Source organism: Triplophysa rosa, linkage group LG8 (genome assembly GCF_024868665.1).
Source record: "Triplophysa rosa linkage group LG8, Trosa_1v2, whole genome shotgun sequence".
NCBI lineage: Eukaryota > Metazoa > Chordata > Actinopteri > Cypriniformes > Nemacheilidae > Triplophysa > Triplophysa rosa.
Genome location: NC_079897.1, coordinates 22,898,167 through 22,919,370, shown reverse-complemented (window position 1 = coordinate 22,919,370; position 21,204 = coordinate 22,898,167). Strand labels below are relative to the sequence as shown.

Here is a 21,204-nt window from a genome sequence, read left to right as displayed (position 1 = left end):
AAGATGGGAAATGAGTTGGCCAGACAATTACACGTTTTTAATTTTAAGATAAGTCCCACGGTAGTTTATTCAAGGATTGCCCCATGGAAGCTATGCCTGAGGTAGACTTTTTCTGCTAAAGGAAAAAAGGAAAGCAAATGAGGATATCAATTTGTAGACAGTGTTTAATAATCGGATAGGGGAAAATATTGCGAATATATTCAGATGTACACAGATGGTGCTAAGAACCCGGAGACAGAGGTAACAGGATCGGGGGTGGTGCGGTACCAGATAAGGGATCAGGAATCAGCAGAAGAACATCTAATAAGTTGGCCGTATACAGTGGAAATGCTGGCAGTGTTAAATGCATTACGTTGGGTGGAACACACAGGACAGGTTTTGATATTATTGGATTCCTCATCATTTTTAGCAAGCCTAAGGTCATTCCATTCTAAAAGCTGTCAAGATATATTGTATGAAGTTCTCCAATCAGTGACAAGAATAGTAAATAAAGGAAGTCAGGTTAAATTTGGGTCAGGAGGGGATTGCAAATGTGTGTGAATTGATAGAAGGAGGGAGTTGGATGATTGTGTGAACCTATTCTCTGACCCACACTCCGGAACAGAGGGTGGCGGTAATGCACCAAGACGCTGGATGCCAACCGCCGTAAAACAAGAAGAAGATTTTGCGCGTTCCTTCAGTTTTCAGGCATTTCGTGCGTCTCGTACGTGCGCGCACCCTACCAGTTTGGGTAAAAGTAACTGAGCTGGAATGAATACAAAACACTGTAGGAATTAATTGCTAGCCTCTCAATGAATTTTCAAAGGTAAATCCGTATGAAATACATTCAGCATACGCCAAAAAGCAGCTGTTATTGTTCGAGCCGTTTTAACAAGGATAAAAACTGGCCTGTCATTGTTTTTCTTTTTTAAAAACAGTTTTATCCCATCGGAACGGTTTAACGTTAGCTAGTCAGCTGTTACAGCATTAGCTGGTTGGCTAGCTCTGCTGTGCTACGTGGAAATGTAGAGGTTTGGCATAAAATTTAATCTAATGAATGTTTACAAAATATCGTAGTGCCTTGCTTATTTCCGTCAGCTTCGTAGTTCTTACTAAAAACTTTGCAGTTTATTACAGGCAGCAGAACATAAAGAGTACTTGTTAGCCAGCACCTAGCATTAGCGAGCTATGATAAACCAGCGATAAGAATCAGTTTCCCAGTCTTAGTGTATTTCTCTTTCAGTATTTTCCTCTTCAAGTTACTTATTGCTATTTCGAAGTTTTATTTTGCCTTTGAGGATAACCAGGTCTAATTAGTGCATTTTATTTGTGTGCCGGGCTGTTATAAATGGAATACAGTAGCTGGTTAGCTTGGGTAACGTTAGTTACTGTCCAGCCAGCAAGACTTTCTCTAAACTTGAGTATAATTGCTTGAATTCTGTGGTTTACAATTGACTGAAATACTAGCTGGCAAGGGAAAATGTGCAGGTTTTAGGGACGTATTGTGAAGTTTTTTGACCGAGAGTGAAGCAGAATACCGTGGGTTAACCAAAAGCCGGGCTTAAGTTACATTTTGCAAGCTGGTAAAAAAAGTTTACCATTCAAAGAACTTTCACCATGGAGCTGTTTTGTAATTCTAGCTGTAAAAAATATATAATGCATTAAACTGTCAAAAAGACTTGCCTGTATTAGTATAAAGTTCATAGTGTGTCAAACACTTTTACAGGGGGTAGTGTTAGTTGCTTCTTTGTATAATAATATAATAATTTCTTCCCATTCATAGGTCCATTCATAGGACGAGCGAGGACTTGTGTTTGGAGAAAGACCTGGTAGGAGTACAGTCAAAATGAGCAAGAAACCCCCAAATCGTCCAGGGATCACTTTTGAGGTTGGAGCAAGGGTAGAGGCCCAGGACTACCTACAGAAATGGTATACATTCATTTTAAAAGCTACTTCAAAAAATCTAACTTAAAATAACTGCTGATAGCATATAGTGTGTATGTGATAAATAAACATGCTTAAAAACAATCAAATATTAGTCTGTTTCAGGCCATTTGTTTAATGAACCGCTATTAAGTAGTCTGTTATCTTTTTCCCTATAGGTACTCTTCCCGAATTGAGCAGATTGATTATGATGAGGGAAAGATGCTTGTGCATTTTGACCGTTGGAGCCATAGATACGATGAATGGATTCTGTGGGACAGCAACAGACTTCGGCCATTAGAGAGACCAGCAGTCCGCAAAGAGGGTCTCAAAGAAGAGGATTTGTCTGTATGTTTAACTTGACTCCTACAACGGCATGTTTAAGAGTGCATTATGTCAGATTTTCATCTTTATAGTCTAAAATGTCTAGGATGATTTCCCAAGCATGAGAAATGCAGGAAACTTTGTTGGCTGCTATAGTGTAGACAAGCGTATAGATGTTTTTAGCTACTCAAATGAAATGAAAGAAAATCTCATTGACCACTTGTTAATGAGATTATTCGTGGACTAATTGTTGTTTTACGAACATTTCTGCCAGGAGAGACTCAGCGAGATGAGAGCATCTCGCCTTCGTGAGCTTCCTGGAAGTACAGAGAGCACAGAGGACCAAAAAGATTTACCACAGCAGAGACAAGTACACACCTCAATTGCCCATCCACTTTGATCTGGCTCTCTCAACTCTTTGTCCCATCATTGTTTGGGTTTTCCTCCCATCTACATAGCTAAACGTTTCAATGTTCCATTAGGGGACAAGCACCATTCATCCTAAAAATGTATTTAATTTGAAGCCTTTTGAACAACATGGCTGTGTAACTTTGTACTCTGTAATTCCATTATATGTCCTTTGATATTACATTTAGAGAAACATCTTCTTCGTGTTAGATACACATTAGGAAAACAATAACTGGTAATTAATTGGGGTGAAAACACAGTCATCTACATCTATGAGTTGTTTGAATAGGATTTAAATTTGTATCTTTGTGGTTACTTAATTTGTTGGTGCTAAATGAAGTAATCTGAGTTTTACCTCTTTCATCAGTTTGTTCTGAAAAAACCATTCACCTAATCACAGCACACGCACATCCCATATTCTCAATACAGGCTTGGTTTGATTTACTTATCATTGCTGATGTACTGATGAAACCTAATGTAATATAACTGATTGCAATTCTGTTTTGTTTTTATTTCATACCTGTAGGAATTGAGAGATGGTGAGGAAGTGCTTGCTCGGTGGACAGATTGTCGCTATTACCCCGCCAAGATTGAAAGTTTCAACAAGGAAGGTAAGATCACATGGTGTCATACTTCAGCCGTCTGTGTGCACGATGGATGATGCTATAATGTTTCTTTTATTACTTCAATATCAATAAAATTATCCGAAACCTAAATAATATTATAAAAATAAGTAAGACCTCATGTTAAAGGGATAGTTCACCCAAAAGTGAAAATTCTGTCATGAATTACTCACTGTGTAGTTGTTCCAAACATGTATACATTTCTTTGTTTGGTTGAACACGGAAATAGATATTTGGAAGAATAACCAAATTGACCCACCACTGACTACCATAGTAGGAAAAATGACAGTGGTAGTCAGAAGTGCCCCAGAACTGTTTGCTTTCCTACATTCTTCAAAATATCTTCTTTTGTGTTCATCAGAACAAAGACATTTATGAAGCAATTTTTCCTATAAAAAAATCTGTCATTTATTCACCCTCGTGTCATTCTTTTTCTGTGGATATTTTCAGAAATGTCTCAATGGTTTTGTGTCCATACAATGGAGGTTCATGGGGTCCCAAATTGTTGGGTCACTAACATTCACCAAAATATCTTCTTTTGTCTAAAGTCATACAGGTTTGAAATGAGATGAGGGTGTATAAAAGATGACAGAGTTTATTTTTGGCCGAGCTATCCCTTTAACATGGGTATCACAAAATTAAAATAAATATGAAATCCATTGAAATCATATTTTTAAATATGCTGTTATTTTTGGTATAGGCACTTACACTGTACAGTTTTACGACGGAGTCATTCGCTGCGTGAAAAGAATCCACATCAAGTCCATGCCGGAAGATGCAAAAGGACAAGTAAGTTTTTCAAGGACTGTCATGCCTGAGGTTACAAAGCGTAATAGACTTGCATTTCTTTTCAGCATGATAACTGGTGTGTGACCTAATGCTATCAATTCTTAGCATGCTACAGTATATAGTCAAGTATATATTGAAGTGTGGCCCTCTGCTGTATTGTCCTTGACCTCTTCCTCTCTTTCAGAAGGTAAAATGCATGGGGTCAATCCTGAATAATATTTGAAGACACAAGCAGCAGGTCCACACAGCTTACAGTTGCTTGAAGAGTCTTTGTGCCAGTCAGGCAGCTCAGGGATGCCAAAATACTTTGTTCTACCACCTGGGTTCCCTTTACTACATTATTAAAGCTAAAAAAGAAACAACTTTTTGCATGCTAACCATGGCCAGAGGTGTGATTTGTGTCTAGTCGATGTCGGTTGTGACTCATCATTCCTTGTTTTTGTTCAAGCAGGACTGGATCGCTCTGGTGAAGGCAGCTTCAGCCGCAGCTAAGAGTAAAGGAGGGAGCCGGCCACGCACCAGCGCCAACAGCAACAAGGACAGAGAACAGCGGTCGGATGAAGAGCTTGACAATGAGGATGACAATGATAGTGAATCAGAGAAACTCGGTATGTGTACCAAATCTTAAACTGCAGGTAGTACCTATTGCGTCAAATTTCGTGACTACATTAATGCTGTTATGTTGTAATGCTGCATTAGCTATGTTTTTTTTTTGCAGCAGACCCGGAGTCAGAAGAAGAGGACAGTAAACCGGCTGCCGAGGAGCTTGAATCAGCTACGGAAAAGAGGAGAAGCAGAAGACAAGGCAACATGTGCAGTAGTAAACGGGCTCGTGTCAGTAAAGGGTCAGGTAAACATCTGTAGAATGCCCCATTGATCCCATCAAAGCTGATACATTTCCAACATTTTGTGATGTTGATTACAATTTTTGGGTTTGCTTTTAATTTATAATCATCAAGAATGTCCTGACACTGAGTCTGAATGCAAAGCAGAGCCAAAGGAGCTTCCAGTGACCTCACAGCAGGTACAAATGAAACTGACATGTTATCAATCTCTTTAAACGCTGCAGTACACACTCACTGTGACATTTATCTCTCTGCCCCTCAGAACGTGTCTGGGCCAGAGGAGACTCCAGCAGAGGAGAAATCGCAGTCTGTCAGTGCTCAAAAACCTCCAACACCTATCTCTACCTCCTCCCCGTGCAAGTCCCGCTCCAGAAGACTGAAACACGACTCGGGAGAGTCCACCTCCAGCAGTCAGAACACAACGACAGCTCTCGAACCCAGTCCTTCACCCAGCTCGACACATGCCGTGCCAGATAGCAAACGCAATGGTGGGTTAGCCATAGGATGGATCGTCTTTATGTTGTATAAACATTTTGGGGAGTGTCAATAGAAGTGAACACATGTTATGTTTTCTATAGATCTACAAATATATTGGTTATATTTAGCCTCTTCATGTATACTACAGTTTTTGGAAATGTGATGGAAAGAAAACCTGGGGTCTAAATATGTATCATTTATATATGTGCTTTTCTCTGCATAGCCTTTCCCAATTCCCCCCAGAAAAGGAGACGATCTCAACGTCTAGCGACTAGCTCTGATCAGACCTGCTCCACCTCACCGCACATGAGCGATTCTAGCACCCTCCCTCCACCCCCAGATGGCTCTCAGAAAACTGGTGAGAGACACAAGTTTATATAAATGGACAATTGTTTTAGGGTTATTCTTTGTGTAGTCTTCAAACGTCAATTTGACATCATTAAAAATAAGTACATAACGTAACCTGCAATTTTAGGTTTCAAATAGAGATGGCAAAAGAGAGGCAAAAGTTACAAAATTGCAGCCTTTTAAAGTATCCTCTTTTAAACTCGGATCTGATTTAAGTCACGCATGTTAAATCCTCTTTGTAGATGAAGACCTCAACACGGTTGTGAAAACAGAAGCACCTTCACAAAAGCCAGTTTCGGGAAGCCCATCCACAGCTCCTCCCACTGACGGTGCTCAGTCACCAATCCCCGAGAAGGACAAGATGACTGATGTATTGCCTGGTAGTCAAACAACAGTTGGAGAGAGCTCACCTACTGTAGTGACGGGTAGGTTGTCCATCAAACCAAACCGGAAGTTTTCCAAGAATTTCTTGAAGGAGTTGTTTAGTTGATACTGTAAACAACAGTCACACACCAGTATGTCTGAAAATATCATATGGGATGATAGTTTCACATCACTGGAATTTGGTGACATGTCAACACTGTTTGATTTTCTTATTTTATGTCCAGCTGCTGGTCAGAAGGTTCCTTCCAGGACGCCTAAAGCCAACAAACATGCAAGAGAGCCAAGTATGAATCTTTGTTTGTCATCCATAAACTTCATTCATATCACTTTTGATTTAAAATATGCCTTTTATGTGTCAACTAAAGCTAGTTTCCAGTCAAGAATTGTTTTCAAACACGTTTGTGCTTTTCCAGTTATGAACACCAAGAGGTCAGATGACTCTTCTGCTTCCAAAGAGTGTGTGATAGACCTGGATCATAATAAATTTAAGTGTAAAGTCTCTGGCTGCTCTAAAGCGTTCCGGAAAGCAAAGCTGCTGGACTATCACCTGAAGTACTATCATAACACTGAGAAAGATATGGACAGCGAGGCATGCTCACCAGAGAGGGTGGGCCGCACCAGGGCCACGTCTGCTTCCATGCCTACAAGCACCCTGTCTGATATCCCAGACAACAAGAGACGCAGGACCGTCTCGACTTCTTCCTGTAGGTTTCCTGAAGGATATTTATGTGTCCTAATATAATGTGTTGATGTAGTACAGGGGTGTCCAAAGTCGGTCCTGGAGGGCCGGTGTCCTGCAGAGTTTAGCTTTAACCCTTAGCAAACACACCTGAACAGCTAATCAATGTCTCACTAGGCAGACGACAAACTTCCAGACAGGTGTGTTGAGCCAAGTTGGAGCTTAACTCTGCAGGACATCCCTGATGTAGTAGAAAATATATTCACTGTTATAAGGTTAGGATTGTGTGTTTGATCTTGGGCGACTAGGACAGGATATTGAGTATTCTTTTTTTCTCTCTCAGCTCTGTCCTCTCAAGGTTTTATGCTTCACATGGACGGCATGGGCTGTGCGAGGCCTCCTTTGAAGTTCTGCAAGAAGAAACGGTCCTCTGCCTCCATGAGTTCAGACAGTACAGAGGTCTCTCTACCGCCTCCATCCTTTGATAACCTTCACGACAAGATTGTGAAGAAGGAAAGGCACCTGGATGCAGGTGAGCTAATTCCACAGACTGAAAGGTTATGGACAAATGGACGGATGGGTTGGTGGGTAGATGGATTTGTCTTTGGTTTCTTATATTTAGCCTGAACGTTTATTGCCTCAGCAGGGCTGTGTACAAAGACGGAGAGAAAATTCAGACTGGAGGATAAATGTCAGTTGTTTGGTGAGTTCACTAAACTGTCAAATTTCACATTCTTAAACTTGAAAGTTGCCGCATGTTACATTTGTTTTTCTTTCATAGTGAAAAAGAGAGATAAAGACAGAAGGGACCGAAAAGACAAGGAGCTTTTCAGAATAAAACAGAAGAAGAAGAAGAAGAAGAAGAAGAAATCAAAACAGCACTGTAAGTTGGAATTTGACGTATTTTATTTCTTGACATTTCTGTGAGTGGTTGTAAATGTTCTCCAATGAAAGCATCGTATTGTGCTCACATCTTTATGCTTAGGTTACTCTGACCTGGAAGAGGTGTCTTTGGCTTACCTGGAGCATTCGTCTTCCCCACTACACCGTTCTTCCTCCAGCGCCTTCAAGCACAGCACCTTCCAATACCCTCGTGCCATACTGTCTGTCGACCTCACCGGGGAGAGTAAGTCAATAGTCTTTTTTTAGATTAGAATTTGTCTTCCGTCGGTGGTCTCAGTTTAGCTATAATATTCACTCATAAATGTACATGTGTGGGAAAGGTCTAATTCTGTATGTGCATGAAATGTATAGGGTTTTTTTGTAATATGTAGTCTTAAACGTATTGTTTTTTAGTATGTGGTCTGAATCGCACCTCGCTTTTTCCTTTCTTCCTCTCAGACCTATCAGACATCGACTTCCTGGAAGACTCAACCACTGAGAGTTTGCTGTTCAGTGGAGACGAGTATATCCCGGATCTAGACTCCATCACTATGGAGGACTTCCAAGATGAAGATGATGTTGGTGCTGATGAAATCGTCCGCTGTATCTGTGAGATGGATGAAGAAAACGGCTTCATGATCCAGGTGGGATAACTATCGGCAATGACAGTTAAAAAAGTGTATTCCAGTTGAGCAATAGCCAGATCTAGTTGAATAGAAACATTGGACCTTTTGAAATGGTTCTTAGTTTCTTTTCTTGTGAATCTGTTTTAATGTGGAATTGTTAGTAATAGTTTAAAATATTTGTTTTGTTTTCAGTGTGAGGAGTGCATGTGCTGGCAGCACAGTGTGTGTATGGGGCTTTTGGAGGACAGCATCCCAGAGCAGTACATCTGTTACATCTGTAGAGATCCTCCAGGTAACAGCCTCACATTGACAGATGACTTGTTATCTGGTTTACATTGTTAATGTCAAACAAAACAACTCTTTGTGTGTGTTTATCAGGTCAAAGGTGGAGCGCTAAATACCGTCATGATAAGGACTGGCTCCAAAAGGGCCACATGTATGGCCTGTCCTTCCTCGCAGAGAACTACTCGCATCAGAACGCCAAGAAGGTTGTTTCCACTCACCAGCTGCTGTCTGATGTTTACAATGTCAAAAACGTGCTCCACGGCCTTCAGCTGAAGATGGACATTTTACAGTAAGTCCAATAAAATTGGAAATCATGTTAAACTACTCTTTATCTCTTAGTACAAAGCTCACGCTTTAAGTTGACGTTTTAGTGTTTTCTAGACCTGGCACACTTTAAAATGTTACTTTTTGTTATACAAGAAGATGCAAGATCAAAACACTTCTTCCGTTCTCTCAGGAACAAGAATAACCCAAGTTTGCACTTATGGGCCCGGTCTTGGGTGAACTCTGACGAGAACCAGCCCATGGGGGGTGTTCCGGACTGCCTTCCTTTTAAAGAGCACCTTAACCTGAACTCAAACCCTGAAACCTATATCACCAGCGAACACAGCTACCAGAAACCTCCTGGTACGGGCCTGGAACACATGCACGGCCCTCAAAGGGATGAGCAGGGGACACAAACTCCTTCACACACGATGCAGTTTAATCTAAAGGAAGAAGAGGTAAGCAAAGATGAAGAATCAAAACTCGGATCAAGTCGGCTTCAGTCACAGTTGATTTGAATGCAGCGTTTATGCTTTTTGTGTAGGTAAGCAGTGCCATTGCACTGTCAGGCTGCGTGAACGACAGCAACCGGGGGTCCGTGGAGCAGTCCAGGAACTGTCTGCAGTGGCAGATGAACCTGCTCACGCACATAGAGGACATACAGAACCAGCTGTCGGGTCGGATGGACCTCATCGAGAAAGAGCTTGATGGTAAGGTGAACGAAACAAAAAATCATAAGATGCGTTTCTTTGAATGAATGCGTTTTAGTGTTGTTGTCTGTTTCTGTGTGTGTGAAGTGCTGGAGCACTGGTTTGACTTCACGGGTGAATTGGAGCCCCCTGACCCCCTGGCCCGTCTCCCACAGCTCAAGTGTCGCATCAAACAGCTTCTGACGGACCTGGGAAAGGTGCAGCAGATGAGCACGCTCTGCTCTGTGTGATACACAACACGCATTATAGTGCGTGTTCTGAGCTTCTAACACCCTCCTGTTTCTTCACATGCACGCGCTACACGTATGAAGAGATTGAAAGCAATGCTCCTGTTTAGTAGACGCGTGTGCACACGTGAAGTAACGCTGGAGAGCAAATTGGTTTGCTCTGCTACAAACTGTTTTACAATGCTTGTCACCACAAAGTGTGAGATAAAGGACAATTCCCACATGAATGCGTGAAACGAGATGCAAGACTGTAGCCCAAGTCTAAACCACATCTGCTTAATAATAGGAAGAGAACACATGCCACAGGGGGTGTTAAGTTTTAAATGGACTGAAGAGGTTATGACATCACACTCATATTTTCACTCTGTGAGCTTATGGAAATATGAAGTTTTAAATATGACATTGAAGGGGGTTACTAAAAGCAAGTGTGATTAATTTATTTATTGGATAGGCGGCTGCCAGTCAAAGGGTGAAGGGTCACTTTGAAGTGCCAAGAGAACAGACTGCTGCAATCTGTTTTTCAGACACGTGATTTGATTGAAGGTTTGAAATGGATGTTACTTGCTAGATAAAACGTGTTTCCAGTTGGGTTCACTGGCACTAAAAGTTCACAATGCCAACAATTCATATAAGCGACAACTAGGTTGTTTTCATAAAGCAGTTCCTGTGTAATACTTGTTTTAGCATGTTTATTTACAGTCTTGATGGATGCTGTAGTTGATTTAAAGGAAGACTAGCTTTTCTAACAGCTACTCGGTCATTATTCAGCCCAGAGATAGGTGACTCTTCTCACCGAAGTCTGTTTATCATGTTGATACTTTAAGAGTTGCTACAGTAAAGTAAGCTAATCCTGAGATGGATGTAAATGCATATAACAGATCCATTTAATTCATTTTTGGGGGGGGAAATGTATTTATACAGTTTTTATAACTGTCTGAAAACAACGAAAACTAAGGCATAGGAGGTCAACACGTGCCTGTTTAATCTCTCAATTTCTATTAATCTGTACAAAACGTGTTTTAGAATTTAGATTTAAAACTTGAAGTTTGTTTTGATGAGATACCAGCTGTACATTAAAGAGTTTATTTAAAGACCTGGTGTAATTATCTGTATGTACAACTTCATTAAAAATATTCTTGACATTTTGCATGTTTACTGGTTTCTTTGCATTTTAAGGGATAGTTTACCCAAAAATTTAAATTCTTTTGTCATTTACTCACCCTCATGTCATTCCAAACCTGTATCACTCTGTCTTCTGCAGAACAGAAAAGATATTTTGAAGTCTGTCACATTCATACCACCCCTGGGATGTTTTTACAGGTTTTGTGTTGTTTTCCAGTACAATCTAAACATTTCTAAATCAAGATTAATTTACTTGAGAAGCAAAGTGACTATATTTTAGGATATTAAGTGTCTGATTTCAGCTGCATTAAAACACATTTTCTTAGTAGTTTTTTCCAGCCACCTTCCCTGAAAGATGTAACAAATGAGAACTGGAAGCCAGGGCCTCAAAGTCTGAATGTGCTATATGAGATACGATAATCCTGTCCTGCACATACTGGATCTTTTTTAATATGTACCAGTTTTCTATTTACCCCCCAAAATATTAAAATGACATAAAAAATGTCCTGGTTATTAAACTTATGAACACGCACTAAGAAATGTGCGTAACAAATGGGAGTTTTCTTATTGTCTTGCTGGGATCGCACTGTCATCCGAACACGTTTTGTACGTCATCCCAAGTATGTTTTTAATTTGTATTCTCAATTCAATGCAAATGACAAAAATGAAGATTGAGCTTTCTTTTTTTTATTGGTTCTGGCAGCAGCCTGGATGGTTTAGCTGGCTCTTCACTGAAGCACTCTCAAAAGTTTGAGCTTGGCTGCTTACTGTAGAGCACACATGATGTTCTTATTCACTCCCATAATCTCTAAACAGACTAGAGAGGTTTGTGTTTTGTTAGTAAAAACTTGAAACAGAGAGTGCTGAACAGGTATGACAATGCAGATCCTGTCTGTGGTATATAAGTTGCTCTAGTCTTGGGTCTTCTGCTAGGAGAGTTCTCGCATCCTTGAGAAGATGCAGAATATGAAACAGATGAAGCTTCTCTGTTTAACAACATCACTGCTTGGCATTCTCTGTCTGACGTGTGGCAAGATTTCAGGTAAGAACATCCTTGGCCGCAACACAGGTGAGCCTAATTTCAAAAACCACTGAAATGGAGACTGATCTGCATTCACAATATCAGGCGTCTATGTTTGACATGCTCCGTGTATGAGTTTGTACGGATGAAGAATCCCATTGTCCTGTTTTTTTGTTATCAGAGTATCAGCTGGAGACAGAGACTTTGAGTCAGTGTGAGCAGCTCAGAGCTGTTAGTGCGGCACAGGAACGTGAACATGTCCCTCAGTGTTCTGAGGACGGCCGCTTCAGGTGCAGTAACCTCACCCATATTAGTATATATACTGTGAATATGACTAACAAAGAAGTATCTTGTAACTTGTTTTTGGCAAACCCTAGAGCAGGGGTTTTCAAACTGGGGTCTGGGGACCCCCAGGAGGCCTCCAGAAGGTTTCAAGGAAAAAAGTTAAAGCAAAAAGTCTACTGAACATTATTATAGTTTCATTACTAATAAAGTGTCGATCTCTTTTTGCTTCATGCATAGTTTTCATATTTGTTCATATTTGTATCTTTTGTGAGTTTTTCTCGCTATAGTTCCTTTTTCCGCACTAAAAGTGAAAGTTGCTGAAGTACATATGCAGTACATTTGAATTGAATTTGAATCCAACAAATGTAGCCAGTTGTTTTAATTTAGAAACAATATGTTTTCTTTATAATATCACACTTACAATTTATCTGACGAAGTTCAAATGTTTCTTTATACATCAAAATTATAGAAGCATATTCAGAAAGGTGGTCCCTCGCAATAGGTTCATCTTTTTTGGGGATCCTTGGCATCATAAAGTTTGAAAACCCCTGCCCTAGAGAATACGTGCAAACCCTTCTTGTGTGTACTATGCATTAAATGTCCAATGTCTAATTGTTTGGTGGATCTATTGACAAAAATGCAATTTAATATACATAACTATGTCTTCAGGGGTGTATAAAGATATCTCCTTCTGCAAAGAAGCAAAAATGCTTAGTCTTAGTCTTAGTCTTAGTCCTTAGTCCTGTGTCAGCCACCGTAATGCTTTGAAAGGGAGGGGGGAGCCGTTTGTTGCACTTCGCAACCTCAACGCTAGAGGCTGCTAAATTTAATACCCTGAACCTTTATGGATGAATTCTATGCCAAGTTTTATTATACATGAGGCCCTTGGTGTTTTCTTATTTACACAAATTGTGGCATGTAGGTATTGTACAATTAAAAACATTGTTTTCCTTGTAGAAATGTTCAGTGTAATCGTGGAGGTGGCGAATGTTGGTGCGTGTATGCAGAAGGACAGGAGATACCTGGAAGTCGACAAAATGGGTCCACGGTTTATTGTAAGCCCCTATACATTTACCCTGACATAAATCACATAGGAGAAATCACCTGTATAACCTAACCATATACTAGAGTTATGCAACTTGTGGATTACCGTGCACAATAAACTGGTATTGATATGTCCTGTATTGAAAAATTGCTATTCAAGTTACAATGGACCTTTTTCAAGTTTCTGGGTTTCTCAGCAGCGGAAGTCGTCATAGTTGGGTAAACTTCTACAGCGGTAAATGGGAGACTACCACAAATACTGTGTATTTTTTGCATTCTCATTTGCTGAAATAGCAAAAGAAAAACTCAACGATAGTGTTTTCACTACTTTCAACAAAATAGAAAAAATATAGAGAGTCTGAAGATGGCAGTCAAAAGAGAGAATGATGTCAAATTCTGTATATAAGAAACACCATCACATTAGTGTTAAAGGAGTAGTTCACCTTCAAAAGGAAAATTCTGTCATCTTTTTCTCACCCTCTTGTCATTTCAAGCTTGATCTTCTTTCTTCCGCAGAATACAAAAGAAGATATTTTGAAGAATGTTGTTAACAGCACCCCATTCACTTGCATTGGTTACAATAGAAGTGAATGGGGGTCTGTGCTGTTCTGTTATCAACATTTTTCAAAATATCTTCTTTTGTATTCTGCGGAAGAAAGAAGATCAAGCTTGAAATGACAAGAGGGCATGTAAATGATGACAGAACTCCTACTAACTATTTTTTTTGTAATTTGATGCAAAGGTTTATTTATTTAGTATAATACAACGTATAGTGTTTTAAGCGTACAAACATATAAAAAAAATAAAAATACAAAAAACTTTCAAGGATTTACGATGCTGATGACCGTTGAACACGCGTCATCACAGGCTTGTGAGAAAGGTCCATTATGGTTTAAACGCAAAGAGGTAAATTAGTGTCTCACCACACTGTTAAATACACCAGAGAAATGCAATTACATTTGGTCCATAATTAACACAATTAAGCCATGTATAAAGATATTTTTTTCACAATCACCATATCCTGAATTAAACATATGACTGAATTGTCCACACTCTGTCTTTTCTATAGGTTTGACCTCATGCCAGCTCCAGAGACAGAGGGTACTGCAGACTGGAGACACAACCCTTGTACCTGTATGCCAGGACTCGGGTGAATATGAGCAGGTGCAGTGTGATACATCACGTCGCCAGTGCTGGTGTGTGGACCAAGAGGGCATGGAGATCTATGGAACCAGACAGAATGGAAAACCCTCAAATTGTGAGTGCACTGAAAAAAATTACTTGTAGAATTTACTTAATAAAATCCTCGTAACAATTTTCACGAATTTTTTTAAGTAAAATGTGCTGCTATACAGTAGTTCAAGTACGACTTACTAACCAGAATAAAGTAAATTCTACTTATTAAATAAATTTGGTTTTTGTTAAAATATCAAGTAAATGTTACTTTGTAAAAATTACGCTGAACAAAAACATGTGTCTAACTCAAACTTCACGGATCACTTACTTTCATATTGAAATATAGTATTTTTTTACAACATAGATAGTCAAGTAAGAAGAGACTGGTGGTCTCTGTACTGGCATTAGCACAGATACTGCTCAATAAGTGTAATAACACTTGACATTTCATGACTAATATCGTGCCTCCCTCAGCCTAGGCAAGCACCGCTCTTCTGAACATAATATCTTTCTTAAAAATAATACCAAAACTCTCCTAAATCTCAAAGATAAATCAACAAAAAACCCGCACTGCAAAAAATGACTTTCTTAGTCTTTTTTTCTTGTTTTCCAGTAAAAATGTCTACAAATTCTTGAATCAAGATGCATTTTCTTGATGAGCAAAATGACCTAAGAAAATAAGTCTTATTTTTAGTAAAAAAATATGAAATTTCTGTGAATTTGTGCTTAAAGCAAGCAAAAAAATCTGACAATGGGGTAAGAAAAATAATCTTGAATTAAGGTTTACCTTTTCCTTAGTCACTCGATTCAAGATTATTTTTCTTACCCCATTGGCAGATTTTTTGCTTGTTTTAAGCACAAATTCACAGAAATTTCATATTTTTTTACTAAAAACAAGACTTATTTTCTTAGGTCAGTTTGCTCATCAAGAAAATGCTTCTTGATTCAAGAATGTTTAGACATTTTTACTGGAAAACAAGAAAAGAAGACTTAGTAAGAAAGTCTTTTTTTTGCAGTGCGAAGAAGTCATTATTTTACCTGAAAAACACTTAAAATGACAGTTAATCTGGAAAATTAATCTCTAATGCAATCAGATACAAAGCATGCTGGGAACTACAGATCAACTGCCAAGGTAGTTATATCTACAAAACTACAAATTACAAACTTAATTTGACCAATTTAAATGGGTTTAACATAATAAAACTGAGTTGGATTTACTTAATAATTTGTTCAATTAAAATTACTCAAACAAAATAATACAAATCTTAACAACCAAAATCAGTAGATATTATTCCCAATATTTGTACGTTATTTTAACTCATTTTTTGGTTAAAACATAATTATATTTAGTATATTTTAGTCATTTCATTTCATAAAATCTTCTGATGCACATAATCATCTTTTTCATTGTGTAGAGACTGAGATGCAGTATTTTACTAAAACAGTATTGAGTGCATAGTATAGACGAACGCAAACGCAAAGTGAACGCAAAGTGTTTTTGGATAATTGTAAAAAAATGACCCTTGACCCCAGGTCCTGGTACGTGTGAGGTGAGACAGCGGCGGATCCTTCATGGTATTGGAGAGCCGTCACCCCCACAGTGCTTGGATGATGGAGGCTTCTTACCTGTGCAGTGCAAGTTTGTCAACACCACTGACCGGATGGTGTTGGATCTGCTACACACCTTTAACAGGTGTGAAATGCTCAATTTCACATTTACATTTTTTCCATCACTAAATCAGTCTGTGCTGATTTTTATCTCAGACGTCATATAGCCTAGTGTAGGAATCGTTCGGTGTAGTTTGTTTCTCACCACTAGACAGCAGTGTAGTATTATATATGCATTATTTATATATAAGTGTGTTGACAAGCATTTGATCTGGTCAAGATGCTCAAAACAAACAGAGCTTTGATACGTGGATATATTGCGTACACATTTTTCAAGGAAATAAACGATATATTTGAACTTTTCATATTTTTTACAGAATGCCACAGGTGTTCCAGACTTTCAGTGGCTTCAGAAAAGCTTTCCCAGAGGTCTCTAGTTATTGTTTCTGTGCAGACAGTCGTGGACGAGAGATGCAGAGCACAGGTGAAAAATAACCTAATCTTATCATGATATCAATCCTTATATCTTTTCACCGGTTTCATATCTTGTGTGTGTATTGTGGAATCTTTTGTGTTTATATTTGCTTTCATTTAGGTGTTGAGCTGTTGTTGGATGAGGTGTACGATACTGCGTTTTCAGACCAGACCGCAAAAAACACCTTCTCCCAGTCAAACATGTACAGAATCCTACAGCGCCGCTACCTCGCTGTCCAGCTGTCTGTCAGCGGGAGATTTCGATGTATGTATGCATCATATTTTGTTTAACTGAACACCCTTTTAATAAGTCCAGATCTAAAGATGGAGTGCAGGACTAGAATCGAGATTCTGAATAAACTAGAATGAGAATTTAGTTCTTAAATCTGTGTGATAATGTCAAACTTATCTCTTGTTGTGTAAGGTCCCACCCCATGTGAGAGCGAACGAGCTGCATCCGCTCAGGCTGGGAATTTCTTTGTACCTTCCTGTGCTGATACTGGAGCGTATGTCCCGACACAGTGTCAGTCCGGAGGTCAATGCTGGTGTGTGGACGCTGATGGCAAAGAGATCTTTGGTACACGACAGTATGGAGTACCACAGTGTAGTGAGTGTATTGGATTTCTTAGACATCACATATCTTGCACATACAGTTGCGGAAAAAATACGGAAAAAAGAGACCATTCCAAATGTTCATTTAATCAGCATTTCTAGATGTATTGTGGGCATTCCAGTCAAGCGTCAATTTCAACAAAATCAAACCTCAGGAGGGTCATCCAACAGCAATGTGAAAGACCTATGAAAACTGTGATAAAAATCTAGGTTATTACATAATTAGTTTGTTTATGTACAAATGTTACTGTTGCATTGCTTAAAAGTGAATATTAACTTTTTGGTATTTGAGGTCTGAAAAATACAGAGCATCTTTTCTGTTATTTTGACCTGTTTCTTCAGGTTTCATTTTCTGCAAATAAACGCAAATAGAAAAAAAATGTATTTGGAAATTTGTTAGAAATATTGTTAGTAGTTCACAGAATGAAACAAAAAGGATCATTTTACCTATAACACATACCTATACATTGTAAATTATTTTGGCTGTGTGTACACATGGCTGTGTATACTGTATATATTATCTCTGGTAAACGAAAAATCACAAATTGATTTTATCAATCAACAATGTAAGTTAGTAGTCAAATACTGTATACTTTAAAGAACATCCGTGTATACTGGTTAATTCAACTCAGCAGTGTATCTTGTATGTTCATGGTGCTTTAATGGTTGTTGTTTTTCCTCCATAGCTGAAGTCAGTGGGTTGTTGTGTGATTGATTTTACTGATCAAGGGAGCGATAAACCCCCAAACACTTGAAACAGATATTCTGTTGAGTAGAAGAGTTATGTGTGTCAGCAATGTCTAATATTATGATTCTTGTTTGTTTAGGCACTGGAGTGAAAGACTGCCCGTCTGAGAGGAGACTAGCCCTCTCCGGTCTCTTTTATGGCCCAGCTGGAGACTTCGGCAAAAGCAGCGTGCTCTCAGTTTCCAAAGAAAACCGTTCCCTTCTTGATCCCTGCAGCCCAGAATTTCAGGAGCTCTTGGCCAACTCTGGTCTTTTGCAATCGTTGCCAGACTTACAGCGTCCAAATGTTGGAGACATCTTGGCCGAGGTCCTCCAAGGAATGTTTCCCTCCGGGGTGCTTGCCCTGAAAGCACTTGCTCTCACCCCTAATCCCAAAAGACTCCAGGAGAATCTCTTTGGAGGAAAATTCCTAAAGAATGCTGGCAAGTTCAACTTTACTGGGACTGTTGGGACCAGAGGTACGCTAAGTTTCACTCAGGTTTTCCGTCAGATAGGTCTGACACAGACCGCCGAAGACTTCATGCAGTTGGCCGAGACCTTTTCGGACAACTCTGCCAGTGTTAATCTAGACCAAGTGATCACTGATGCCTATGGCCGTTCTGTCAACCTGAAAAACAACCGAGAAGTGATTAAACTTGTTTCACTGACTCTTGAGAATCAGCAGTTTCTCACTACCCTTCGAGAAGCCATCAAGCAGCTGAAGGCAGAAGAAAACATTCAGTTAGGTCAACTGTTCCGAGCCATTTTCCAGAATTCCCAATCAGATGTTTGTAAACCTGTGACATCCACTGCGACTCCACACGTGCCCCGTTGTACTGAGGATGGACGATATCAGGATGTTCAGTGTCAGGGCTCAGAATGTTGGTGTGTGGATTCTCGTGGTCTGGAGATGATGGGTTCTCGCTCCTCCGGACCCGGACGGAGATGTTTATCCCAATGCGAGAAGGAACGTCAAATGGCTATTGCAGTTAAAGCCAGCAGTTCTGCAGGCTCTGAGGTTTTTTTACCTAAATGTGAGAGCAATGGTGCTTATGTAGCACGACAGTGCGTTGGGAAGAGTTGCTTCTGCGTGGACCGATCTGGAACAAAACTCAAATTTTCAGGAAGCTCTCTTCAATGTGAGTCAAAACACTAAACCCAGATGTCAAAGAGTTGATTTCCAGAGTGAATCATTCTTATTTTCATACTTTCAGTTCAACCAAAAATGAAATTCTGAGATATTAATTTGCCAAAATGTCATTCAAAACCTGTATATGACTCTTTCTTCTGTGGAAAAAAAAGGATATTTTGAGAAATGTGTCAGCGGTTTTGTGTCCATACAGTGGACGCCAATCGGGGCCAATGTTGTTTGGTTACCAACATTCTTCCAAATATCTTCTTCTGTGTCGTACAGGTTTGGAATGACATGAGGTTGAGTAAATGATGAATGAAGTTTAATTTTTGGCGGAACTAAATCAGGATTAGACACAATATTTTAACAATGAAACATGGCACGCTTCGCCTTTAAGTGCTTCAAATCTCAACACATTCCATCGACCTTTTACTCCATAAAAATAAGAAACACACATAATTCAATAATAATAGTCTTCTCTTCTTGTAAAGGTCCCACAAGCTGTCAGGCCACAGCAGTCCAACAGTTCCTGACCGCAGTTCGATCCGTTCTGTCAGATCTATCGTCAGCATCCCAGCTTTCTGACATATACATCCCTCGTTGTGCATCTGATGGCAGCTGGCACCAGATCCAGTGTGATGGACCTTCAGAACAAGCCTTTGAGTTTTACCGTCAATGGATACTGATCACCGGAAAGGACCAACCTGTGTCAGAACTTCTTGGAATTCTGCGAGCATATGCAAGGAATACAGAAGCAATGGCAACATTCCTAGCCTTCCTGTCTGAATTATTCAAAGCTGGCCACTACAAAGTATTCCCTGCCCTGGCCAGTTTCGAGAAGTTCTCTGATATTCCATCTGACATGTTAGACGGGAACGTTGAGGCCATTTCCGGACCATCAGTTTTCCTGAACCCATTGTCTCTGTGGAGGCTTATAAGTGGGGATGATTCTAGTTATCCAGGCCCACTATCAGACTTCAGTGTTCTTCTCGGGAGCGTTCATCTGCGTCAGTGCTGGTGTGTTAACCAACAAGGGGACATGGTAGCAGACAGCAAAGTTCCTGTTGGCCAGTTTCCCAAGTGTGAGTTCTACTCTAATAATTTATTCTCTGTTTTTCCTTATCATTTATTAAAATCCTCTTCTTTAGTGTTCTGTCTCCTTCCTGTTGATTTCAGGTCCAGACACATGTTCTGCGGTTCACAGCGAGGTCTCAGAGTTCCTGAAGCAGGCTGATGAGCTCATCTCTCTTTCCAACAGCTCACATGTGCCTGTGGGTTACGGGTTTCTCCTGGCTGAGAGTGTCTATGTGAACCCTCAGGAGCTGGAGCAGATGCGCTCCTCAAAGTTCTCCATCGCTCAAACTTTGTTGAGCAACGCAGACTCAGCTCTGAGACTTGCAGCTCATTCTAGTAATGCAGTGTTTTGTTATGTGGTTTAAAGTCATAAGGTTGTAATGCTCACATTGAGAATTGAACATTCTTTAATATCTCGACAGCCCTACATTTCTACTGGCAGAGCAAACTGATGAGCAGTGAGACAGACAGGCCGAGTTTAACGCTGGGCTATCAGCCCTACATTCCACAGTGTGATGCTTATGGCCAGTGGCTGCCTAGCCAGTGCTACCCAAGTACAGGTGATTACTAGCCAGGAAATGTCATATAAAAGAATTTGTGTGGGTCTTGCATTGTGCAAACACATTATTGCAAGCATTTCTTAGGAAATGTTGAATGCATGTGTCGCTCGTGGAGGCTATATTGTGATCTGTTTTACATTTTAGGTCACTGTTGGTGTGTTGATGAGGAGGGTAGATACATCGATGACTCTCTCACTTCTCGGTCTACACCCCCTCAGCAGTGTAAGAGAGTTTGATCTCTTGTTCAAAGGCATCTTTGCTATATCCAAAAAAAACGCTAGAGCATTGTTATATACAGCCGCGGAAAACATTAAGAGACCATTCCAAATTGTAATTCAATCAGCATTTCTATATGTATTGTGGCCATTCTAGTCCAAAATCAAACCACAGGAGTGACAAAGTCATCCAACAGCAATGTAAATGAATGACAGCATGACAAGACACATGAAAACTGTGATAAAAATCAAGGTTATTACTTAAAAAAATCATTTTGAACTTTTCCTAAATACATACAAATTGTAATACAATTACAAATATAACTGTTGTTTTGCTTAAAAGTGAGTATGAACTTGTTTTCTTTGCGGTATTTGCGGTCTG

General features: G+C 39.7%; 2 protein-coding genes across 7 annotated transcripts in view; both read left to right on the top strand.

Annotated features, from left to right (window-relative positions):
• Nucleotides 1–675: 675 nt before the first annotated feature.
• Nucleotides 676–10,912, top strand: phf20l1 (PHD finger protein 20 like 1). Of its 6 annotated transcripts, none has more exons than XM_057340554.1 (24): nucleotides 676–805; nucleotides 1,763–1,908; nucleotides 2,082–2,250; nucleotides 2,501–2,596; nucleotides 3,161–3,245; nucleotides 3,958–4,046; nucleotides 4,498–4,654; nucleotides 4,765–4,896; nucleotides 5,006–5,070; nucleotides 5,154–5,379; nucleotides 5,592–5,726; nucleotides 5,959–6,141; nucleotides 6,325–6,384; nucleotides 6,514–6,804; nucleotides 7,123–7,311; nucleotides 7,423–7,482; nucleotides 7,561–7,662; nucleotides 7,765–7,905; nucleotides 8,121–8,305; nucleotides 8,480–8,579; nucleotides 8,666–8,861; nucleotides 9,030–9,294; nucleotides 9,381–9,546; nucleotides 9,634–10,912. In XM_057340554.1, the coding sequence occupies exons 2-24, from the start codon at nucleotides 1,826–1,828 to the stop codon at nucleotides 9,774–9,776; spliced, it is 3,318 nt and encodes a 1,105-aa protein (XP_057196537.1). In that variant the 5' UTR covers nucleotides 676–805; nucleotides 1,763–1,825; the 3' UTR covers nucleotides 9,777–10,912. The 6 variants fall into 6 exon arrangements, with proteins under 6 accessions (XP_057196537.1, XP_057196538.1, XP_057196536.1 ...); XM_057340555.1 differs by having other exon boundaries at nucleotides 4,495–4,654; nucleotides 4,768–4,896; XM_057340553.1 differs by having other exon boundaries at nucleotides 4,495–4,654; nucleotides 7,426–7,482.
• Nucleotides 10,913–11,852: 940 nt separating this feature from the next.
• tg (thyroglobulin) overlaps nucleotides 11,853–21,204 on the top strand; it is a 36,171-nt gene continuing 26,819 nt past the window's right edge. The window contains exons 1-13 of the mRNA XM_057340726.1: nucleotides 11,853–11,937; nucleotides 12,098–12,206; nucleotides 13,159–13,256; nucleotides 14,315–14,503; nucleotides 15,955–16,114; nucleotides 16,407–16,513; nucleotides 16,625–16,768; nucleotides 16,928–17,110; nucleotides 17,943–18,980; nucleotides 19,465–20,055; nucleotides 20,150–20,383; nucleotides 20,470–20,607; nucleotides 20,752–20,829. Coding sequence (XP_057196709.1) covers nucleotides 11,853–11,937; nucleotides 12,098–12,206; nucleotides 13,159–13,256; nucleotides 14,315–14,503; nucleotides 15,955–16,114; nucleotides 16,407–16,513; nucleotides 16,625–16,768; nucleotides 16,928–17,110; nucleotides 17,943–18,980; nucleotides 19,465–20,055; nucleotides 20,150–20,383; nucleotides 20,470–20,607; nucleotides 20,752–20,829 — 3,154 coding nt within the window. The remainder of the gene's footprint in view (nucleotides 11,938–12,097; nucleotides 12,207–13,158; nucleotides 13,257–14,314; nucleotides 14,504–15,954; nucleotides 16,115–16,406; nucleotides 16,514–16,624; nucleotides 16,769–16,927; nucleotides 17,111–17,942; nucleotides 18,981–19,464; nucleotides 20,056–20,149; nucleotides 20,384–20,469; nucleotides 20,608–20,751; nucleotides 20,830–21,204) is intronic.